The sequence below is a fragment of the Hermetia illucens genome, chromosome 4 (genome assembly GCF_905115235.1).
Source record: "Hermetia illucens chromosome 4, iHerIll2.2.curated.20191125, whole genome shotgun sequence".
NCBI classification, from domain to species: Eukaryota; Metazoa; Arthropoda; class Insecta; order Diptera; family Stratiomyidae; genus Hermetia; species Hermetia illucens.
Window position 1 is genome coordinate 85,573,865 of NC_051852.1, and position 21,803 is coordinate 85,595,667.

General features: G+C 41.7%; 1 protein-coding gene across 1 annotated transcript; it reads right to left on the minus strand.

The window, feature by feature from the left end:
* Positions 1-5,141: 5,141 nt before the first annotated feature.
* LOC119653926 (flap endonuclease 1) lies at positions 5,142-21,523 on the minus strand. The gene is made up of 6 exons (XM_038059087.1): positions 21,336-21,523; positions 21,204-21,269; positions 16,212-16,729; positions 5,783-6,001; positions 5,560-5,709; positions 5,142-5,498 (listed from the first exon to the last, which is right to left on the minus strand). Exons 1-6 carry the CDS (start codon positions 21,415-21,417, stop codon positions 5,391-5,393), a joined length of 1,143 nt encoding a protein of 380 aa, XP_037915015.1. The 5' UTR covers positions 21,418-21,523; the 3' UTR covers positions 5,142-5,390.
* Between the last annotated feature and the right edge of the window lie 280 nt (positions 21,524-21,803).

Below are 21,803 nucleotides of genomic sequence, written 5' to 3' on the forward strand. Positions count from 1 at the left end.
CCAATGGAAAACTGCATTATGAAATTGCTTCACCCATTAACGCAACCTGGATGAAGTCGTGTTCCACAACTGGTGTTCTTTGTGATGGACGTATCAACGAATGTCTCAAATCTAAAATTTACCGCAATGTTGTCCGTCCTGTCGCTCTCTATTGTTCTGAGTGTTGGCCAACTATAAAACGTTAGGCTAGTGGCGTGACATGTTTTGATCACATCCGAAATGAGGATATCTGCGATCGTGGAAAAGTTGCGAGAGAGGCGTCTTCGATGGTACGGTCACACAATTCGTGGTAACGAGAATTCACTTTCCAAGATTGGTCTGAACATCGAAATCGATGGCAAACGACCAAAAGACAGGCCTAAACAACGGTGGCTTGATACGCTGGATGAGGATTTAAAAGCCTCGAGATTGCACTCAGATCAGGCATTCGATAGAGCCAAATGGCGAAACCGATCTCGACGAGCCGACCCTGCTTGTGAACGGGGCAAAGGCTGAAGAAAAAGAAGAAGAGGGAATCAGAAGATGTGGGAGAATGCAATGATTTCAGAAGTGTATACTGCATCACGAAAAACTCTGCATGTGGTCGCAAATCTTTCGATAGTCCTGTGCAGGACGTTAACAGTCAACTCCTCATCCACGATTACGAGCAACTGAAGAGTAGAAAGAACGCTTCACCACGGTTCTCAGCCGTATCAAATCCGGTGGAGTTCCCCCTCTTGAGTATTAAATGGCTAGTCACCTTAGTATGCGGAGACGGACTGTCCCTCCAAGCAGAAGACAAATCATTTCGACCATCAATTCACTCAAAACGGGTTTCACGGTCTCCCGCGGAGTTATCTTTCACTGCACCTGCAGTTACCTGATTCCCGCACCAGGATTCTCTTGCATTCACCACATTAACAGCCTACGGATCATTCTGGAACAGTATGTGGAGTTTATATCTTCGATAGAGTGACCAGGGAGTATATCTGGCGTGCTCTACGCGAGAGGGTATTCCGGAGAATCTAATAGCTATTATCAGAGCGACATATGATGGCGCAAAATGTCACGTGTTGACACCTCCAATCACCACAATACGCCATGTGACAAGTGTTTGCTCTCTCACTGGGTCATAGGCGTTGGCCAAATGGGTTAGGAAAGAGAGCCACGTAGAATTAAAGATAAACAATCCGACAAAACTAAGATTCATCGTCTAACGGATCATCGTGCTCTCCCTATCTGGATAAATATGCAGAGCATCAAAATCGTTGATCAATTTATATATCTAAGAAGGGTGCTAACGGAGGCACACTACCCTGCGAAAAATTGTTGTTGGAAAGAGGAGGCTGTAGAACGATCATCCAAGCACGTATGAGACGATACAATGAAAAGACCAAAGTATTAATTTCCAGGTAATACAGATCATATAAGGAAGACAAATAAAATCAACATAACCGAATACAACAATATTAATTGTTATATAAAAATGCAGTTCCAGATGTAAAACAACCATACGTCATATTGGAAAAGTATTGAACCATATCGGCCCTGGCCTACCATGTGGGAGGCATATACTGTACATAGTGTCGGTGTGGGACATTACAAACTTGGTTCATATCGTGCCGAGAAGGAAGTGTACTTGGGGTTGTTGTCCTGCTGGAATACAAACGGTTGATCAGCTCAACCCATTAAAGTATATTTGCTTTTCATGTTCTAGTCAATAAATATCAATCTATTCACGCTGGTCGCTTTGAAGTGCAATTTAACTGATTCCCACCACCATGTATGACGCGAGTTCTAAGCTCTGTACTAGCTTATTCACAGTGATACTGCTTTCTTTTAAACCTAACTTAAGATTTGTCTAACGCGCTCTTTCGCGAAGGCAAGCTGTTTTCTCGATTATTTTCGGAAATAAACGGCTTTGACCTCGCCGAGCGACTATGAAACTTCCTTATCCATAATACTCTGCGTATGTTTTAAAAGTGAACCTATCCACCCGTGCATATCGCGACATCTTCCTCCAATATCAGTGTTCAATACACTTTACTGTTGTACTATTCCAGGTCATGTCCAACTTAGTGGGTTATCTTATGCCTATTTAACCTACAAAGGTGCTGAAAAATAAGAATAAGTACTGATGAACTTCAAAAGGTACTAAATTCGAAACTGTTTTTTAAAAAAAAAGATAACACTGAATATCACTAACGTCCATTTAGAAGAATAATTACGATTTTTTTTCGGTTCGAAATAGGAGGCACTATTATAGCAAATGCTAACTATTGCCAGCTCAAAGAGCATATTGAAAAACATACCTTTGTTGCTCCTGCAGGGTTGCTACCTCCCCTTATCGGTAAATCCTGAGAATTTAAGACCTTTTCCAGAAAGTGGGGGTATTCGTTTTGAGTGCGCCAATTGTTGGGGTATTTTCATGCCCTCTGCCGTTACAAAGATAAAGGCTAAAATTATCCAGGAACGGGATCGACAGAGGACAGGCTGGTTTCTGCTCTGAATTCTATTGCCTTGGCTACCCTTGGGATCAATGTAAGGAATTGAGATTTCCAGTTTCTTGTTCTTTATCGACTTCAAGAAGGGTTTCCAGCGTATCTGGAATAATCTATGCAGGGAGGCTTCTCGGAGTAACTGATAGCCTTTGTATCAGAGCGATATACATATGGCGACTTAAAATGTCACATACTGTGTCGAGGTAAAATTTCTGAAGAACTTGAGGTACAAAGCGAGGTTCAATAAGGTTGCATTCTGTCGTCGATGCTATTTCTTCTTGTTGCCCTTGGTGTTCCGGAGGATTTCAACGGATCATATCTTTCTTCGAACACTTGGACTACTGCTACCCGTAGAAACAAAGGCCCCGCTTTTTTTTTTGGGGTAGGGTAGGTGAATGCATCGCGGTTCAAATCTCACTGGTGGCAGTGGAATTTGCATCGTGATTTGACGTCGGATACCAGTCGACTCAGCTGTGAATGAGTACCTGAGTCAAATCAGGGTAATAATCTCGGGCGAGCGCAATGCTGACCACATTGCCTCCTAGTGTACCGTTCCGGTCTTGAATGAAGTGCTCTAACACACTTCAAGGCCCTGATCCAATATGGATTGTTGCGCCAATGATTATTATTATATTAGGTGAATGCATTTACGCACACAGTGTTGGACTCCCGATTTGGTACGTCGTCGGACTACCAACTAAACACCTCCCCATCGTCAGAAAGCTAGCCTGGAACCGTTTGTCACATTACTTCGGGCTAGTCCCCGAACTCTCCCGCCTTGCAGAACCTTCAAATCAGGGAATTCCTTTCACCAACGGGAGAGGAGAGGAGGGAGAGAACTGTCAGTTCAAGGAACCCCCTGCCATCCGACTCCTCCACCGGTCGAGTTCTATCTTCTTATCAACGAGAAGGGCCCGAACGTAATGGGCAACACAGTTCCACCTGTCAACAGTCCTCAGCATCTCTTCGACAATGTTGTCTGGAGAGAAATCCCCTGTGTTTAAATAGAGCTGCTGACGAACCCCATCCCACCTTCCAGAAGAAAAAAAAGTGTGGTGGGCGTCGTCCACAGCTCCATTGCAAAACACACAATCCGGATAACGCGCCTTTCCAATCTTGTGCAGGTAAGATAAGTCCTTGGGGTTTTAACGTAGGTACCTGTCGTGGAAAGTTAATCCTATGGTCTTTTTAAGACACGGATTGATTTTGGGACCACAATCAGAGACCCGCTGTGACAAGCAACAATGGTACCAGTCTATGTAATTGCATGGCTTAGCATTCATACTGGTGGATGCAAGACCTACCTAAATCTCTACCGAACTAAGGAGTACGGCACCCGTGTTGAAACGCAACCCCACGTCGAGGCCCGAAGGTCTCTTCTCGCTTGGGCGTCACCAACAACCTCCATGAAGCTCCCACTAGGGGCCAACCGCAAACAACCGAGCTCTACTCATATACGACAGGAATTCTCCCGAAGTATATGAGTCCAGGGGCTACCCCAGTTTCCATGGTACCAGTATACCCTGGTAAGGTTTCGTAGCCGGAGCCACTTCAGATGAGTCCCCGTGCAGACTCGGGTCTGATCGCCCTAATTAAGCCTTGGAGCATTCGCCTACTGCATCACAGCCGGCAAGCCAATGCGATACAGCGTTTCCCGGTGCCCTTGTGCAGGTAAGACTGAAAACTTCCATGCCCACTTAAAAATTGGGTAAGGAAATAGTCAGTCTCACAATGCTTCCGATTCAGCCACGCACCTAAGTTGCCGATGAGCCGCGCAGTCCATCTGCCTCTAGTTCCATTTTGCCACGACAGCTGCCACTCGTCTAGAACGCGTTACCGTTCTTCGCGAGCAACCACCTCCCTTGGCTTATCTCCTTTGCGCTTGTATATGGCCTGACGCTCCTTAGCAAGAAGGGCAACGGGGATTACTCCCGCGATCACCATCACGGCCGGTTCAGGGACAGTGCGGTACGCAGACGCCACCCGCAAAGCTCCTCGTCTCTGTACTTGCGCGAGACGTTTACGATATACCTCCTTGTTAAGGGCGCCAGCCCATACCTCTGTGGCGTAGAGCAGGACAGACTGCGTTGAACTCATCAGGAGACGTCGCCTGCTAAATGCCACGCTTTAAGGAAAGGCCATAGGTCCATTGTTGGCTATGAAATGCAATGCAAACTACTATTCCAAAGTTAACGACGACTGCCCCTAGAAACACATGGCACACAAGAGAAGAGCAGGAACCAACAATGGTGCCACATAGTCATGGTTGGTGTACACACTTAGAGATCAGCAAAGAAATCGAATTATATATATAGGTAACGTCGATTGTTGATGGCGGAACATGTTGAGTTCCATATGTGCCCCTATAAAATCTCCATTACCGTTAGAAAGCTCAATAGCTTCGCCAATGTTCGGAAAATCGGTCTTGGTTTAATTTTGAAGGAGGAGCTCGAACAACTGCATACGAATTGATTAAGAGCAAAAGCGCTTTTCAGTAGCACTTACCAAAAGACGATAATTAAGTCGCCGTGAATAATCTTTTTGTATACCCATCCAAATACAACTGACACAACGATAAACAAACTACTTTGACAATGAATTGGTGGTTGTTCCACCAAAAGAACTTCACTTTTATATTACAGAACACCAGATAAAGAAAACTTTAGGTGTTACGCCGATTTTATTTAAAAAAGTCACATAACCTACGAAAAGCTTATGAGAAAAGCAAAATCAATGACAATATGCCACTTTTCAAATGAGACAAATGCAAAAAACAAGTCAAGAGCAAATACATTCACTGAGCGATAGTTAAAATTAATGGAATTTTCCAAATTAACTGAATTTCAAGCTATCCTTCCATTGCAAACTTAAATATGAGATGTTTCTTAGGTATGATGTAATTAATAGTTTTTACTTGGGCTTTCGACCCTTCTTAGCCGATGAATTATTCAATTTGATTTTCTTATTTACATTCTTCTTATCATCTTCTGGCTTGCGTTTAGGTGTTGTTGAAAGTACCTGCAATGAGAAGTTGGCATGAACAATATGTGGAATGAAAAACAGGAGAAAGGACACAGACCTTGAAGAAAGAATCCAGCCTTCCTTGTGTCGACGTTGATCTTGATTTCATTATTTTTTTAACACCATTGCGTATACGTTCCTCATTGAATTGTCGGTCACCACATAAATATTTGACAATTCCTTCCTCGTCGGGTTCTACCCACTTTAACTGGTAAAAATATATTAAAAAGAAAAAAGGACAGTATAATGATTAAATAAGAATATTGACAATAAATTCTTACCTCAATTTCGTTTGGGTCCGTGATTTCAGGCGATACGAACAGCTCTCTGGCAACTTGGTAGTTCCAGTCTTCGGGAATCGGATACTTTGATTTGTCAATGTTGTCAATGATCGTTTCAATATTTCGATATTGATTGATTAATTCGACTGCTCGTTTTGGACCAATGCCTTTGATACTATCACAATAATCGCAGCCAAGTAAAATGCAGAGATCGATAAACTGGAACAAAAATTAATATAATTTACGCTTTCCATATACAGTTTAAATGTAACAATTTTATTTGATTTTAGAACTAAGAAACTAGGATTGTTCACATAATGCAGATTTGAAGAAGTTCATTGGGTTACCCTCCCGTATTGATAGATGATTCTAATGATATAGTACACGATACAAATTATTATTTGGGCGATGGGATTGATCACTAGCAAACCCCGCATTGTATTTATTCGCAAAACGTATTTAGAAGTTAGCTCCCAATCGAATAGAATTCCAGTAGATGGACAGTTCTTGCTTGCCATTATCTGATGTATAATATGTCTCTTTCAGGGAACATAAGGCATCCACACAGTTATTTGTTGTGATTTTTTTATATTGAATTTAGGTTTTCTCTTATTCAATCATCATCACACGGAACCTGCACACGTTCGAAGACAGTCGGGGCAAACTGATAGAAAATTTAAAAAATAGTTGAAAATCTCAAACGCACATATTTTCATAATTATATGGAATTCAGTTTTTGATTTATCTGATAAGAAAATACTTGGAAATATTTAAGGGTGCAAAGTATATTAAACTCTCAATAATCCGACACGCTTGGTGGTCCGACGCACCCTCCCTTGAAGATCACTGCCAAATTCTTTACATACGTTCTGGAGTTTTTTCGCTGCGTGAATCTCCTCCATTCTCCCGCCACTCGCGCGCCGGTTCGGATTGTTCTGTAAACAGTTCTGTGTCCATAACGTACATTGTCCCGGAGCTGGTTTGTGCATGAATTTCCCTCCGTACACCTAATCGTAATTCTCGCCGCGCTATTCGGGTGTTTTTTGTAAACAGGGTATATTTGGTGTGAACTGGCAAGCACAAGTTCGAAACGTAAACACACCGTAAAAGATAAATGGGACATCATTAAGAGGAACGAGACTACAATTTCAAAATGCTATGATATCGGAAGAGCAACAGTTTATAACATTTTAAAAGATAAGAATAAAATTGAAAAATTTAGTGAAGACTGTGGAAGAAGCCATGAACAGAAAACCCCTGAAAACAAGGGAGTTCCCTGAGGTTAAAGATTCCCTTTACATCTGGTTGAAACAACAAAGAAGCAGTCACGGTCCGATTTCAGATGACGTTTTGAAAAACAAGGCTTAATTTTTTATCAGTGTATGACAGAAAAAAAGGACTTTCGTGCAAGTGATTGCTGGTTCAAGAACTTTAAAAAGCTGTATGGAATACAATTTTTACACACGAGTGGAGAGAAGTTGAGCGCAGATCAGTCAGAGATATCTGATTTCATTCAACATTTAAGCACGAAACAGCAGCCAATTAGATCTAACACCTGAACAACTATACAACGTCGACGAAACCGATCTAAACTGGCGGCAAGTCCCAACAAAATCGTTAGGCAAGACGAAAAAAAATGGTAGAAAAGAAGGGACTCATAGCGCGAATGCATCTGGGACTCATAAATTAAAGTTGCTTATTATGGGTAAACCCAAAAAGCCCGCACCTTTAAAAATGTAAAATTTGAGACGCTGCCAATTACATGAATCAACGCCATGCTTGTGTACCAAAAGAAATTTTCCTGGACTGGTACAAAAACAACTTCGTCCCACGGGTCAAAGAGCTGAAGAAAAAAAAGTTGTCAATGAAAGTTCTTCTCTTGTTAGATAATGCTCCAGGGCATTCTGATATGAATGGATTGAAAATTGGAACACGTGATGGATATATCGAGGTAATGTATCTGCCGAAAAATACCACCGCTTTGATTCAGCCTATCGATAAAAACGTTATTAAAACTCTTAAGACACAGTATAAAAAACGTTTCCTTATGGATATTGTCAGTCAACCTAATATCGACATTTCATCACTTTTGAGAAACTTCAGTATCGAAGATGCAATTATCAATGCTCCATTTGTCTGGCAACAAGTAAAACCTACCACAGTAATAAAATCTTGGAAATATATTTGGCCTGTTAACCGACTGTTTTCAAAAAATAGCGAAGAATCCAACAACGAATTTTTATAATCAATGCGTATCCAATGGTGGTCAAAGGGTAGTATAGGTCCCAGGGCGAACCGTGGATTGGTACCCACGATGGAGCATAAAACCTGGGAAATGCCTGCTGAACCAACACCAACAGCTCTACTACCAAACCCTATCTCCACCTCCACGTGGTGACCGCTGGGAGCTCTTTCTTAACGAAAAGCTGCAGACGGAGAAGGATGAAGGCGAGTCTTCCGTACCTAAAAACGGGACAAATGGTACCAACTGGTCCTCCAGGTTGGGGGTTGGGTAGGACTGACAACCCTGCACGGAAAACAACTTGTTACGAAGCCACAACAGGAGCCTCGGACAGGGACCGGTTTCCTGGAGAAGAGCCACTACACCATATATTATAGCGGTCATCTAGTAAACCATGTGCTCGGAGTGGGTTTCTTAGTCAGCTAACAAATGAAACCTGCTGTTATCGGCTTTGAAAACACAAGCGAACGGCTATGCACTCTGCGCTTGCGAGGCAAGTTTAGAAATGTAAGCCTCATAAACGTTCACGCCCCTACAGAGGAGACTGCAGAGTCGGAGAAGGATACCTTCTACGAGGCAGTAGAACGAACCCTCGAAGCCTGTCCCAGATATGATATCAAAATCATACTTGGGGATTTTAACAGCCAAGTAGGGAAGGAGTCCGTATTCAGGCGATACGTTGGCTCCCATAGCTTACACGAAAAAACAAATGATAAATTAGCAGGATCACATGAAATGGTTGTTGGAAGTATCTGGTTTTCGCGGAAAGCGGTCCACAAACATACGTGGGCCTCTCCAGATGGGACCACTTTCAACCAAATTGACCACGTGTTGATCGAACGCCGCCACCTCTCAGCCTTGATGAATGTCAGAACATATAGGGGGGCCAATATAGACTCGGATCACTATCTCGTTGGCATGGTGCTCCGAGCTCGAATAACAATACCACCTAGAATCCCCTCTGGCAATCAGGTGAGAGTGAACACTGAAGCCATCCACAACACAACCCTCCGCGACACCTATAAGAGGGAAATCGATGCCGCAATAACCGCAGTCAACAGAGGACCTGGAAATGAAGCATCAACAAATGATCTTCACAATCACCTGAAGAACGTTATCATGGATACGGCCACAAGCATACTTGGCCCCAGCCGCAAAAAGAGTCGGAACGGCTGGTTTGACGATGAATGTAAGCTAGCAACGGAACGGAAGAATGCCGCATACCGAGTAATGTTGCATTCTCAAAGAACGCGGGCACGCGCGGAGACTTATCACGAACTCCGTCGAGCGGAGAAGCGACTTCACAGACGAAAAAAGGAAGCCTGGGAGAACCAACAACTCTGTGAACTAGAAACGTACAGGGAGCAACCGCACCAAGTTTTACCAACAAGTCAGCAGGATGAAGCCTTATACACCTCGATGTTCATCCTGCCGAGACAAAGAGGGAAATCTGATTTCCGACAGAATGGGCATATTAGAGCGATGGGTTGAGTACTTTGATGAGCTACTGAACAACCAGAACATCGGCGAGTTGGAGGTCCCGCCAACTGAAGACGACGGACACATACTAGGAGAAACAGTCCGTGCAATTCATCGGCTAAAAACTCATAAGTCGCCAGGAGCCGATGGAATTACAGTCGAATTTGTTAAATATGGAGGCGACCAATTACACCAAGCAGTTCTTCAACCGATGCTCAAGGTGTGGGAGAGCGAATGAATGACTGACGACTGGCATTACGAGGCATTATCTCTCTCATACACAAAAAGGGAGATATCAGACAGTGCAGCAACATCATTGGCCAATACCAAAGAGGCTTCACTCCAGGCAAATCAGCAACAGATCAGATTTTCTCTCTGCGGCAAGCGATGGAAAAACTGTTGGAATATGAACAACAGTTACACCATCTTTTCATCGACTTTAAGGCCGCCTATGATAGCATAGCCAGGGTAAACTGTACGCGGCCATGAGAGAATTCGGTATCCCGACGAAATTAATAAGACTGACTAGGCTGACCCTGACCAATGCGCGAGGCTAGATTAAAGCAGAAGGATCACTCTCAAGAATATTCGACATCAAAAACGGTCTACGACAAGGGGATGCCCTATCATGCGTTCTCTTTAACCTGGCCCTCGAGAAAGTGATCCGTGATGCTGAGGTAAATGTAAGAGGTACGATCCTCTTCAAGTCCACCCAACTACTGGCCTATGCTGACGATATCGACATCATGGGAAGAACCACCCGAGACGTACAAACTGCCTTCATCCAGATCGAGCAGGCGGTGCGAGATCTTGGGCTGCACATCAATGAAGGCAAGACAAAATATATGGTGGCAACGTCAGCACCGAGGACGAATCAACCAACAACATCAAACCGCACTGTTCAAACACGAAGAAGAATAAGGATAGGAGAATACAACTTTGAGACCGTTGACAATTTCTCCTATCTAGGGTCGAAAATCACAACCGATAACAGCTACGATGATGAAATCCGCGCACGGTTGTTGTCAGACAACAGAGCTTATTTCAGCTACAAAGACTGTTCCGCTCGAAACGTCTCACCATAGGGTCAAAGCTCTTACTGTACAAGACTATGATCTTGCCAGTCCTCATATATTCCTCGGAAACTTGGGTTCTTAGCAAGAAAAATTGCGAACTCTTGGCCGCGTTCGAGAGAAGAATCCTCCGAAGAATTTCTGGCCCCCTACATGAGAATGGACGATTCCGTAGCCTACACAATGACGAAATCTATGAGCGATACCATGACCGTCCGGTTGTGGATAAAATCCGGCTCAATAGGTTACGGTGGGCGGGTCACTTAATCCGTATGGATGAGGATGATCCCACCCGGAAAGTCTATAAGGGCAATAATTATGGTAGAAAAAGAAGACGAGGCAGACCCTGCCTAAGATGGAACGATGGCGTAGGTCAGAACGCCAGACAGCTTTTAGGGATATTGAATTGGTGGACCTCGGCGCAAAACCGGGATGTCTGGAGTTCCTTATTAAGGCAGGCCTAGACCGGATACCGGTTATTGCGCCGTTGATGATAATGATGCGTATCCGCGGTATTTCTAGCAAAAAATTTTTAGAAATTAAAACTCAAAACCGTCTACGTCGCTAGTAGTGATTTTTTTCATTCAGCAATGAATTTTTACGTTTTCGATGCTGCTCTTGAAATTTCCAACGACGTCAAAATGGCACCAGAATCAATTAAATGTATACGTCAATGAATGATACAATGCTGATTTCGCAGACGAAGAAGTAATGAAAGAAGTTATTGGAACCGATGAAGACCTGATCCAGGAGACCGGGGAGGAAAAAACTTTCACCTAAACTGTAATGATGCTGTATCAGCTATAAACATTTTGATGCGTTGGTGCGAGGAAAGGGAGCATGACTTTGATCAAATTTTATTGTTAAAGCCGATACAAGAGCATGCGACAGTTTGAAGAAAAACAAGTCGGAAAACCGGAAGCTAGACGCTTCAGGTGCGAAAGGTTTTGTGTATTTCTTTTGTAAAGAGATTTGAGTGTGCATTTGTCCCATTAGTATGTACACGTAATATATGCATATATTTTTGTGAAAATATCCACATTCCAGTGATATTGACATTCAAAGTCTTGAATTTGCACAGAAGTGACAGTTTTGACCTATTATAACTTTGTTAGGAATAGTGCGATTTGGTAGGATCATGCTCTATGCTGTAGCCTATATTGCCGCAAAATTTCGTGATTTTAGGATGAACCTAAGGGGGGTTTTCCTGCCAATTACTAAAACTAATAGTAATGTACTATTATTAACTTTACCTGAACAGGTATCGGTATGAAGGGTCTTTTGGAACCTAGGCACCATATAGTGGCAGCCTCTTAATTTTTTTTTACATTTTTCGGTTAGGTAGTTTTTGAGAATGGGTCCGTTAAAGAAACTGTCACTTTTAACCCCCACACTCCCCACCTTTCCAACAGATGTCAAAACTAGGGCCGGGTTCGAAAAGTCCTACTCAAGACCTTTAATTTGATACCCCACATGGCTATATTTGATAAAAAAAAATGTACACCCCTTCTCCCCTTTGATGTATAGGCCCCCCTCCTCCACCTTAGATTCGATGTAAAAGGATGTAATTCACTATCCACGTGAGCGTTCACAGTTCCCACCTTCCCACCAAATTTGGTGCCAATCGCTATAACCGTCTCCGAGAAAAATGCGTAGACGGAGCGACAGACAGACAGACAGTGAACCGATTGTTTTTTTATGTTTACACAAAAAAAAAATAAATAAACAAAAAATTGAGTCTTATGTATAAATAAATTCACACACTTAATAAATAGGAGGCAATATGGTCAGCATTGCGCTCGTCCGAGATTATTACCCTGATTTTACTGGAAATTAAAAACTCGCCATCCCAGATATGGAAAATTTTCTGTATTTCTTATGAAAGGGTATTTGGGTTAATGACGATTTTATTTGTATATAGCTCGTAGTGTACAGCGTGTGAAATAATTATATCGGTCAGTGATAATTTTTTGGTTTGAGAAATTTCCTATTCACTTTATAAATTCACTTAAAATACACAATTCTGATCTTCTATAATTTTGTTAGTAATAGCTAGACTTCCAAAATATGGTAATATCCTATTATTAACTTTATTCAAGCAGATATTGGAATGGGATGTATTTTAAGGCCTAGATTTCGTAAGAATGCACCATTGTGAATTGTGAAAATTGTAAATGGAAAATATCGCAATGTTGGAATGACCAGCCATAAATCCGAATGTAAACTTCATAGAAATTATAAGGATGAATTTAGTTAAGTGCATCTATACTGCAGGGCGCAAATATGAGACTCCCTTAAATTCAACTTGGAGATTCGCAGCTCCATCAAGTTTCATATCAGTAGATATAACAGTTTCCAAGCAGAGCCCGTGTGACAGATTGCCAGACAAAGCATAAACCAATTTAATAAAGTATTATTTTCGACAAATCCCAAAAACAGTTTAACTCCTTACTCTACTGATTGGCAAACATATGGACGCATAGTGGCAAAGCGTCATCAAACTTATGTAGATATATAGACCTAGTGTACGATTTATCTCCAACCGCAAATATTAAATACATATAAATAAAAGCTTGTCTTAAAAATATTATATCCATCTATATTCATCAGTTATTTAAGGCAATATACCTCTTAAAACTCACACTGCATGGTTTGCAAGAAAGGCGTGAAATGAATGAAATCTAATATTTTGGATTCAACAAATCCGTCACTGCCAGTCATTATGAAAGAATCTGGTAACCAAGATATATTCCCACCTAACATTATACAGTGTCGTAACAAAAATGAACAGAGACTACTAATTCGAATTCCTTAAGAGCAAGGCAAGTTAAATTTTGTGTTGTTCAATGGTTTCAAATACGTACGGTAATCTCTAAGACAGCGTTATTACTCTCTTCATTGAATTCTGCCCTTGATAAAGGAGGATGGTTTTAGTCAACGTACTTTGTGCTATCCTCAGTAAAACAAAATTAAAATGCTGAGATCAAACAAATCGATAAATAAACTATGGTTGGAGTTACTCCACTGTGCTAAATCGAAAAAGAAACAACAAGTTTTTATTATTTCAATTAATTAATCGTTGGAAACACCGCATAATTTCACTCAGACATCTCTGAGGGTTTCCGTGATGCTATTAAAGAAGTCGAACGATCTGATGACCGGCTGATGAAATTCACAATTATATTAGCTGATCGCACTATTCACTTCTTCACCGCGTATGCACTCGACTTGATGTTGAGAGATTCTGGCCACTTCTCGATGTGAAGACCAATTAGATGCCTGCTGATGATTATATAATCATTGCCAGCGGCCTCAATGGTCAAGTGGGTTAAAAGACAGACAGCAACAGGTGCCATGGGATATTTGTGAATACATGATTCATCAAACGATTGTCTCATCTTCCTACATTTTATAGTGAGAACAGTAAAACGCAAGGCGCCGACATTTTACCACCGCCACTGACTGTAAAGTCGTTCCCTATGAGAATCAAGCCGCGGAGAAAACAACGTGAGGAACGCCCTAGCCCGCCGCGCATTGATTTCACTGATGGTTCATTTACGGGATTACCAACCATAACGAATGTGGAAGAATCGTGGAATCAAGTTAAAAACACAATCCACAAAGCGGCCTATATATACCTTGGGGTCACCAAACCAAGTAAGCGGTTCATCAACCGATATGCTTAGCTTTAGGACGATAATGCTCAACTGAAGGTCCGTGAAAAGAAAAGCCTCTACCACAGTTTTCTCGACCTTAAAACGCTGATCAATTGACAAATTTACAATAATGCCAATGGCTCTACGATAAAATGGACACTCGAGGTGAATAGAGAGATCCGTTTCAACTTGTCAAAAATCAACACCAACGCACACAGGGTATCGAACATTTCTGTTGCGTTAATGACAAGAATGGTACCTTGACTGGCAAGAAAGCACCACAGTTGCAATAAGGTAACCTAGCAGTATGTTCAAATTAGCGTCCGACCCGGTTGCTGTGCCATACCATCATGATTTTTACACGCATTCTTGACATCCGTATTCGCGAACTCGTTCCTATAACCGTGAATCAAACCGGAGTTATCAAAAAATGCGGATTAAAGCAATACACTTTGCGTGATTACTCTTGCAGATCTATCTCTAGAGAAAGCATTTGACCATATACCACACGAACTCATCTCGTATGCTCTAAGACATCTAGTGCTGTGCGCTGGATTAAATTTCTCTATCACGATCCGAAATGTAAAGTTCGAATTGTGGCGGGTGTATCAAAACCCCTTCGTGTCTCTGTTGGTATTCATCAAGGAAGTGCTTACTCGCCCTTCCACGTTGTTCTTGTTACGGACACTGTCACACGGGGCAGACATCCCACATCCAGCGCCCTATTCCCTGCTTTATGCAAATAACATTTTCCTAGCGTCTAATAGCAAAATGATCTCGAGCAATTTGTCCAAAAATGGAATGATCAACTCATGCAAGACGATCTCACACTGAATCTGAATTGAAACTGATTTTTTGTCGACCTATGAAACAGGCACTATCACTGCCAGTGGTAGTGACCTACCCAGTACTGAGCAATTTAAATATTTCGGGACAATGCTATCAATCAATGCAGAATTGCGTTATTAAATTCCTTCACGCATTAGCGTAACCTGAATGAAGTGAGGTTCCACAACTGATGTTCTTTACCGCAGTGTAGTCCGCCCAGCCGTATTCTATGCTTTTGAGTGTTGACAGACTATGAAAGACAATGAACAGCGTCTCGCGGTAACGGAGACGAAGATGTTGCGTTGAACTAGTAGCGTAACAGCAGTTGATCACATACGAAATAAGGATATCCGCGATCGATATGGGATTGTACCGATCGTGGAAAAATTGCGAGACAGGCGTCTTCAATGGTATTATGAGAGTGCGCTCCGGATGCGCACGTATTTTGTGCTAACGAGAATTCATTTGCCAATATTGGTCTGGCCATCGAAGTCAACGGTAAGCGGCCAAAAAGGCGGTACAAACAACGATAGATTGAAACGCTGGATGAGGATTGGAAAGCCTCACTCTTAAAAAAAGCCCAAAGCGATCATCTGATTTGAATTCAGTAAAGCTTTTTTGGTAGGAGTTGGAGAAAAGACTATGTGGTAAAAATTACAGAATTGTTGACAGAGCTACACCAGTTCATATTTTCATTTTTAATTTAAAATTAAAAAGTTCAAACGAGAAGCCTTCCTGGTGCATTTTTGTGCAACCAAATTTCGATTTAGGATACTTCTAAAAAGTAATTAAAAAAAAGTAATAAAATCTTATTTTCTTTACACCTTTGAGCACGAGGAATGTTCTACCCAGAATTGTCTCAACCTAACTGCTAAAGTATCACTTTAAAAAAATCATGCTGATGGGAATAGCAATGCCAGAAAAAAGGAGATGACCAAGCATTTCGAATGCAATTGTCAATTTTTCTCACATGTGAGTCAAAGATAGCTGAAGACCATCTTTTTCAACAAAGAAGCACCATCTCGTTATTTAAGAGAAAAGTCTGCCAGCGGGTCAGGCATAAAACGTTCTAAAAAGCGTGCTAGGGGAATGCTATAGGTATAATACCTTTTGAATGCTTGGAATTTTCCTCAAACAAAATTTACACTTACCTCTTTCTCATTCAACTCAAATCCCTTCAACACCTTTTCGTAAAAATACTCCTTCACTGGCATCTTCCTCGCTTCACTAAAAGTCAAATGTCGGAGCATAATGCTTGATCCAAACGTCAATGCATCCATATCCTCTGTCGCAGTGGCATAAACCTTTCCTGATTTAACCATGGCTGCACATTGTGCTTCAGCTTCGCAGGGTGATTCTATAAAAGGAACTCCCATCAATTTCAATAATTCTTTAGCTTCCGCTGCATGTTCCTTGGTAACACGGACCAATCGTCTATTAAACTTCTCCATTTCAGCCTCGTCACCAGCTTCGGTTGCTTTTTCAAGCGCCTTTTTGGCTTCATCACGGCGTTCAGCACGTTTTGCCAACTCGCCAGATTTGAGATCTGGTGGTTTGCCATCGAAAACGTAAACTGGTTTGATGCCGTTCTCCAAAAGACGGATTGTTCGGTAAAATATACCCATAAGATGAGAAGTAGTTTCACCGTCAACTGTTGTTAATTGAGCCCCTAAAAATCAAGTGAAATGAAAAGCTTTTAGTGGTACCCCCTGACAATTTTCAAAAATTTCTCAATACATATGTTAACAATTCAAGTCCACACTGCAAATTGAATGTTGATAGAATAATTTGGCGATTTCTTGTCTCTCATTCACGGCAATGGACTTCTTATAGTTATAATGTATCATGAGAGACACTTGTTATATGTCACCGTCATGTCCAATCAAAAATATTTTCTGACAGGGAAGATATTGGCGATCAAAATATGTGAAGGCATATTTTCATTTTACTTTTGGTACGAGAATTGCTCAAAAAAAAAATACCGTACAATGGAAATTCTAGTTTTTCTTACAAAAAAGGCTGAGTTATCAAGTTTATAGATGAATTAGCGTAAAGCGTTATGGAAGAAGACCATACACAGGGGATGATACTCAAAAGTAAAAGCGGGACAAAAAGTGAACCCTCCGACTTGTATTGTGTCATATTTCTGTAGCAAATTTGCACGTGTGTGTATGCGTGAATCCATGTAACTAGGAAACAAGTTGCGAGTGGAAACTGATAAAGTAGCATTGTGATGTTATTCTGATCACCGCCTTCTTTTTCTGGCACTTAGGTGAATTTTTATAGCAAATGCAACCACGTGAATTAATACCATCACCTCACCACACAAACGGAAACAAATACTTTTATATGAAACTTGAAAAATGTTAGGTGAAGACGGTTTTTTACCAGGCTAGAGGCAAATAGTCAGACACTTCCTCACCTTTGCCCTGGGCAAGCTTCGGCGCTAAGCCCTAAACGAGGGGCCCGTGAACCAAAAAAAAGAGAGAGTAAGTTGCTCCCCATTTGGTACGGTCCGACATCAAATAGACATGGACTTAGGACCCCGCAGTATAGGCGGATTTACTCTCAATATAATTCAGTCATATCGTGTTCTGCGAATTATTAAAAGAGCACTTAACATCTGTGAGCCGTTTCGGTCACGCTGCTCCCAGGGCAGAGATGAGGCAGCGTCTAGCGATTTGCCTCTGCCCTGGTAAGAAACGATAAGCATCTTCGTCTCATAAAACAGAGCCAAAACAGCCGTCCTGCGAATTAAGCCACCGATAAAATAGCGTGAGAAATGCACTAGCTCGCCGCGCATTAAATGGTGGCGATTTCGTGCGAAGAAAGAAGAAATGATCTCACTTTCGCGATTACCAACCATTACGAATGTGGAAGAATCTTGGAATCAAATGAAGGACACGATCCACAAAGCGGCCTCTGCTACCCTCGGGATCACCAAGCCATCAACCGAGATGCTTAACTTTGGAATGACGATATTGAAATGAAGTCCGTGAAAAGAAACGCCTCTACCACAAGTTTCTCGACGATAAAATACTGGCCAATTGGCAAATTTATAAGAATACCAACAAAGAAAGCGGATCATTACAAAATTCTTTACAATAAACTGGACATTCGGGATGGCGAGAGAGATCTGTATTAACTTGTCAAAAGCCGAAACGAACGCACACAGGATATCGAACACTTCTGTTGCGTTAATAACAAGAATGGTACTTTGCTTACTAACCGTCGAGCCGCGATGGAGAATACTTCGAGCAGATTCCAACTAAGAATCCTCCAGAAAGGTAGTCCAGTAGGATGTTCGAATTACCGACCGATCCGGTAGCTATCCCATACCATGAAGATTTTTGAATGTATTCTTGACAACCGTATTCGCGAAATCGTTGAAATAACTGTGAATCAAGCCGGATTTGTCAAGAACTGTGGAACTGCTGACGCAATACACGCTGCGCTGTTACTCATAAAGAAACACCGTTATAGAGGAACACTGTGAAGCATCGCCCTCTTTACATTGCATTTCTGGATCTGGAGAGGGTGTTTAACCGTGTGCCACATGAACTCATCTGATATGCTCTACGACAACACCTAGTTCCAAAAGAACTTGTGCACGGGGTTCAATTGCTCAAGTACAATACAAAAAATAAAGTTCGAAGTGTGGCCGGTGTATCCAAACGGCTTCGTGTCTCAGTTGGTGTTCATCAAGGAAGCGGCCTCTCTCCACTCCTCTTGTTCTTGTTATGGACACCGTCACACCAGACATCCAACGTCCAGCGCCTTATACACTGCTTTATGCAGATGTTTTCCTAGCATCTAATAGTAAAAAAGATCTCGAGCAACTTGTCCAAAAATGGAATGATCGCCTCATGCAACACGGTCTCAGATTGAATCGGAATAAAACTGAATTTTTGACGACCGCTCCCCATGAAACGGAAACAATCACTGTCAGCGGCAGTGACCTGGCCAGAACTGAACGATTTAAAAACCTCGAGTCAACGCTATCAGCCAATGCGAACTGTGCTATGAAGTTGCTTCACGCATTAAACACAACCTGGTTGAAGTGGCGTTCCACAACTGGTGTCCTTTGTGATCAACGTATTAACGAACGCCTCAAATCTAAAATTTACCGCAATGTCGTTCATCCTGTCGCTCTCTATGGTTGTGAGTGTTGGCCGACCATAGGAGGCAATGAACGGCGTCTTGCGGTAATGGAAACGAGGATGTTGCGTTGGACTAGTGACGTGGCACATTTTGACCACATTCGAAATAGGGAGATCCGCGATCGATATGGAGTTGCACCGATCGTGGAAAAACTGCGAGAAAGGGATCTTCGATGGTTGGTAATTCGCGCTAAAGAGAATTCACTTGCCAAGATTGGTCTGAACATCGAAGTCGATGGTAAACGACCAAAAGGCCGGCCAAAACAACGGTGATTTGATACGCTGTATGGGGATTTAAAAACTCGAGATTCCATCCAGATCAGGCATTTGATAGGGACAACGGCTGAAGAAAAAGAAAAAAAAGAAAAGGGTTTATTGAAACCACAGCATTGAGAGCGGCTCATAGACTAATTCGATCAGATCTACGGGGAAATAATGAACATGAGGGGGATGATACGTACCCATCCTGTAATGAGGAAGCGGGATCCACAGAACATCATCTTTCGCACCAGCTTTTTGGTGCTCAAACTGCAGCGGGTAGAATCAGATCCACTCCTGCGATACATAAACGAATTTGGGATATTCCGTTAGACGAGGAAATCGAGTACAATGGACCACTAGAGTTTGATTGTCCAGAAGCCGTGCCTCTCCCCCAGCTTATACATACACACACACAAGGCAAATTGCCGGCCACATTCCAAAAGGAAACGATAAGATCTGGCTTACTTCAATAAACGTATAAGCGGATCGATAAACTTAAGGAGATGAGACAAAAGCGAATTTTCCATTGTACTGACCGAAAGAAGCAGCGCTTTCTTAGCGGAAAATTTCTATCCCACGAAAGGAGTGGCTTGGTAAATGTGCATGTAAATATGGGCTGGCCCTTGAACAGAAAGTGAACTCATTTCGGTCATCATTGCACTCAAGTGAATTAAAGCCACCACGCTGATCGACCTTTGTGTGAAATTGTCCTTTTGAATCACTACCATTTCCGCACAGCTGTAACTCCCATTTAAGTTAGATTAAGACCATTCCCTGGAAGTGGATGATTGCCAAGATGTCAACGATATTCAGAAGTGTAATCGGCAAAGAAGAGAACATCACCGCTTTACATGTTTGTCATTGATTTCGAGAAAGCTTTCAACAGAATCTGTAAGGATTTTCTATGGAAGGGCATTCTGCAGAAGCTAACAGCTGTAACCAGAGCAACATATGAGTTTTGAGGTAATATCTTGACGGAATTTGAAGATCAAAGCGAAGTCTTCTACTTTATCCGGTGGCGTTCTCCGCGCCATCCTCAGAATCTATCAGAAAAAGTAGAAGAGTTCAATTGATGACTTTCTCAACACCCTGACTGTGGCGGTGGCATCTGCTTACTCTTATCACGAAGGCACCAACCTTAGCCAAATGGCTCTGGATTTGGAGATTGTCTCCTTCAAGCTAGGACTGAAAACTTGTCAGTGCAATGGGTAGTTTGTCGCTCTCTATCTAATTAATGGACAGAAAAACTGGGACGTCGAATATTTCATGTCTAAATCGTGTTGTTCCTGCTAACTGTAGCAACGAATTCGACACATCCACAAGGTTATATCCGAATCTGGCCATCCAACTATTTCAATACCAAGATAAAAAAAGTCGAGCTACCGGAAGCGGTTCGCTTCGAGAGGAAACTGTAGTACTACTGCGTCACAAAGTAAAAGAGAATATATTTAAGCATCCCGATACACCCCCATCCCGACGTCTCATTTGATTTGATGTGACCGACATCAAGAGGAGTCTGATTGGCTTCACGGCATTTTTTAACGTACTGGCTTGAATGCATCCATTGGGAACAAGCTCCTGACTTTATAGATATCATTTCAAACGATTGAAACCGTTTCAGGGTCATCAGTAGTTGATTCTTACGAGGGCACAGAATTTATAAGACTGCGCACTTTTATACATAACACTATTTTTTTTATTAAATTCATGAGGAGTACTTACCATCACTTCGCACTGCTATCAGGAACTGGTACAAGCACATAGAAGCGTCGATAGCTACTTTCCTACCTAAAATTAAAAAAAAAAAACATTTTACGTGAATGTGATTCAAATGTCCAAAGATTCAACACCAACCAAAGAAATTTTTAATATCTCCTTCTTTAATTGCAAATGGTGCAATATCGGCAATCAATTTCGATAATCCTAGAATTCCCATGGTACACCAATTTTAACAATAAATAAATAATTAACAAATTTCAATCGAGTGCCGTAACGCCGGGTCAGTACACAAATGTCAACAAATAACGCGCGCAATTGGCTGACATCAAACACCATTTGAGGGAAATTTTTAATGTTCTCATGTGGAAGTAGAAATGACACGATTATGTACTTGTCGTTAACTAACTAAAAATTTATATTTAGTTGTTAATAGTCAATTATATGAATAAATAACTAAACAAATGCATACCGACAAAACTGGATTATTTTTATTTTATTTCGAATACATTTATATTGGCTTTTTAGCTTTGTTCTAATGATTGCAAAGCGAACAGAACGAACGAGTTTCACATATTGTTCTGAAACATATTTTTTAAAAAAATA

Excerpts from the sequence above, each read along its gene's own strand:
- LOC119653926 (XM_038059087.1), bottom strand. The coding sequence starts at position 21,417 with ATGGGAATTCTAGGATTATCGAAATTGATTGCCGATATTGCACCATTT. Across the intron at positions 21,270-21,335 it reads AGATATTAAAAATTTCTTTG|GTAGGAAAGTAGCTATCGAC; the intron begins GTTGGTGTTGAA and ends TTTTAATTTTAG. Across the intron at positions 5,710-5,782 it reads CGGACCCAAACGAAATTGAG|TTAAAGTGGGTAGAACCCGA; the intron begins GTAAGAATTTAT and ends TATTTTTACCAG.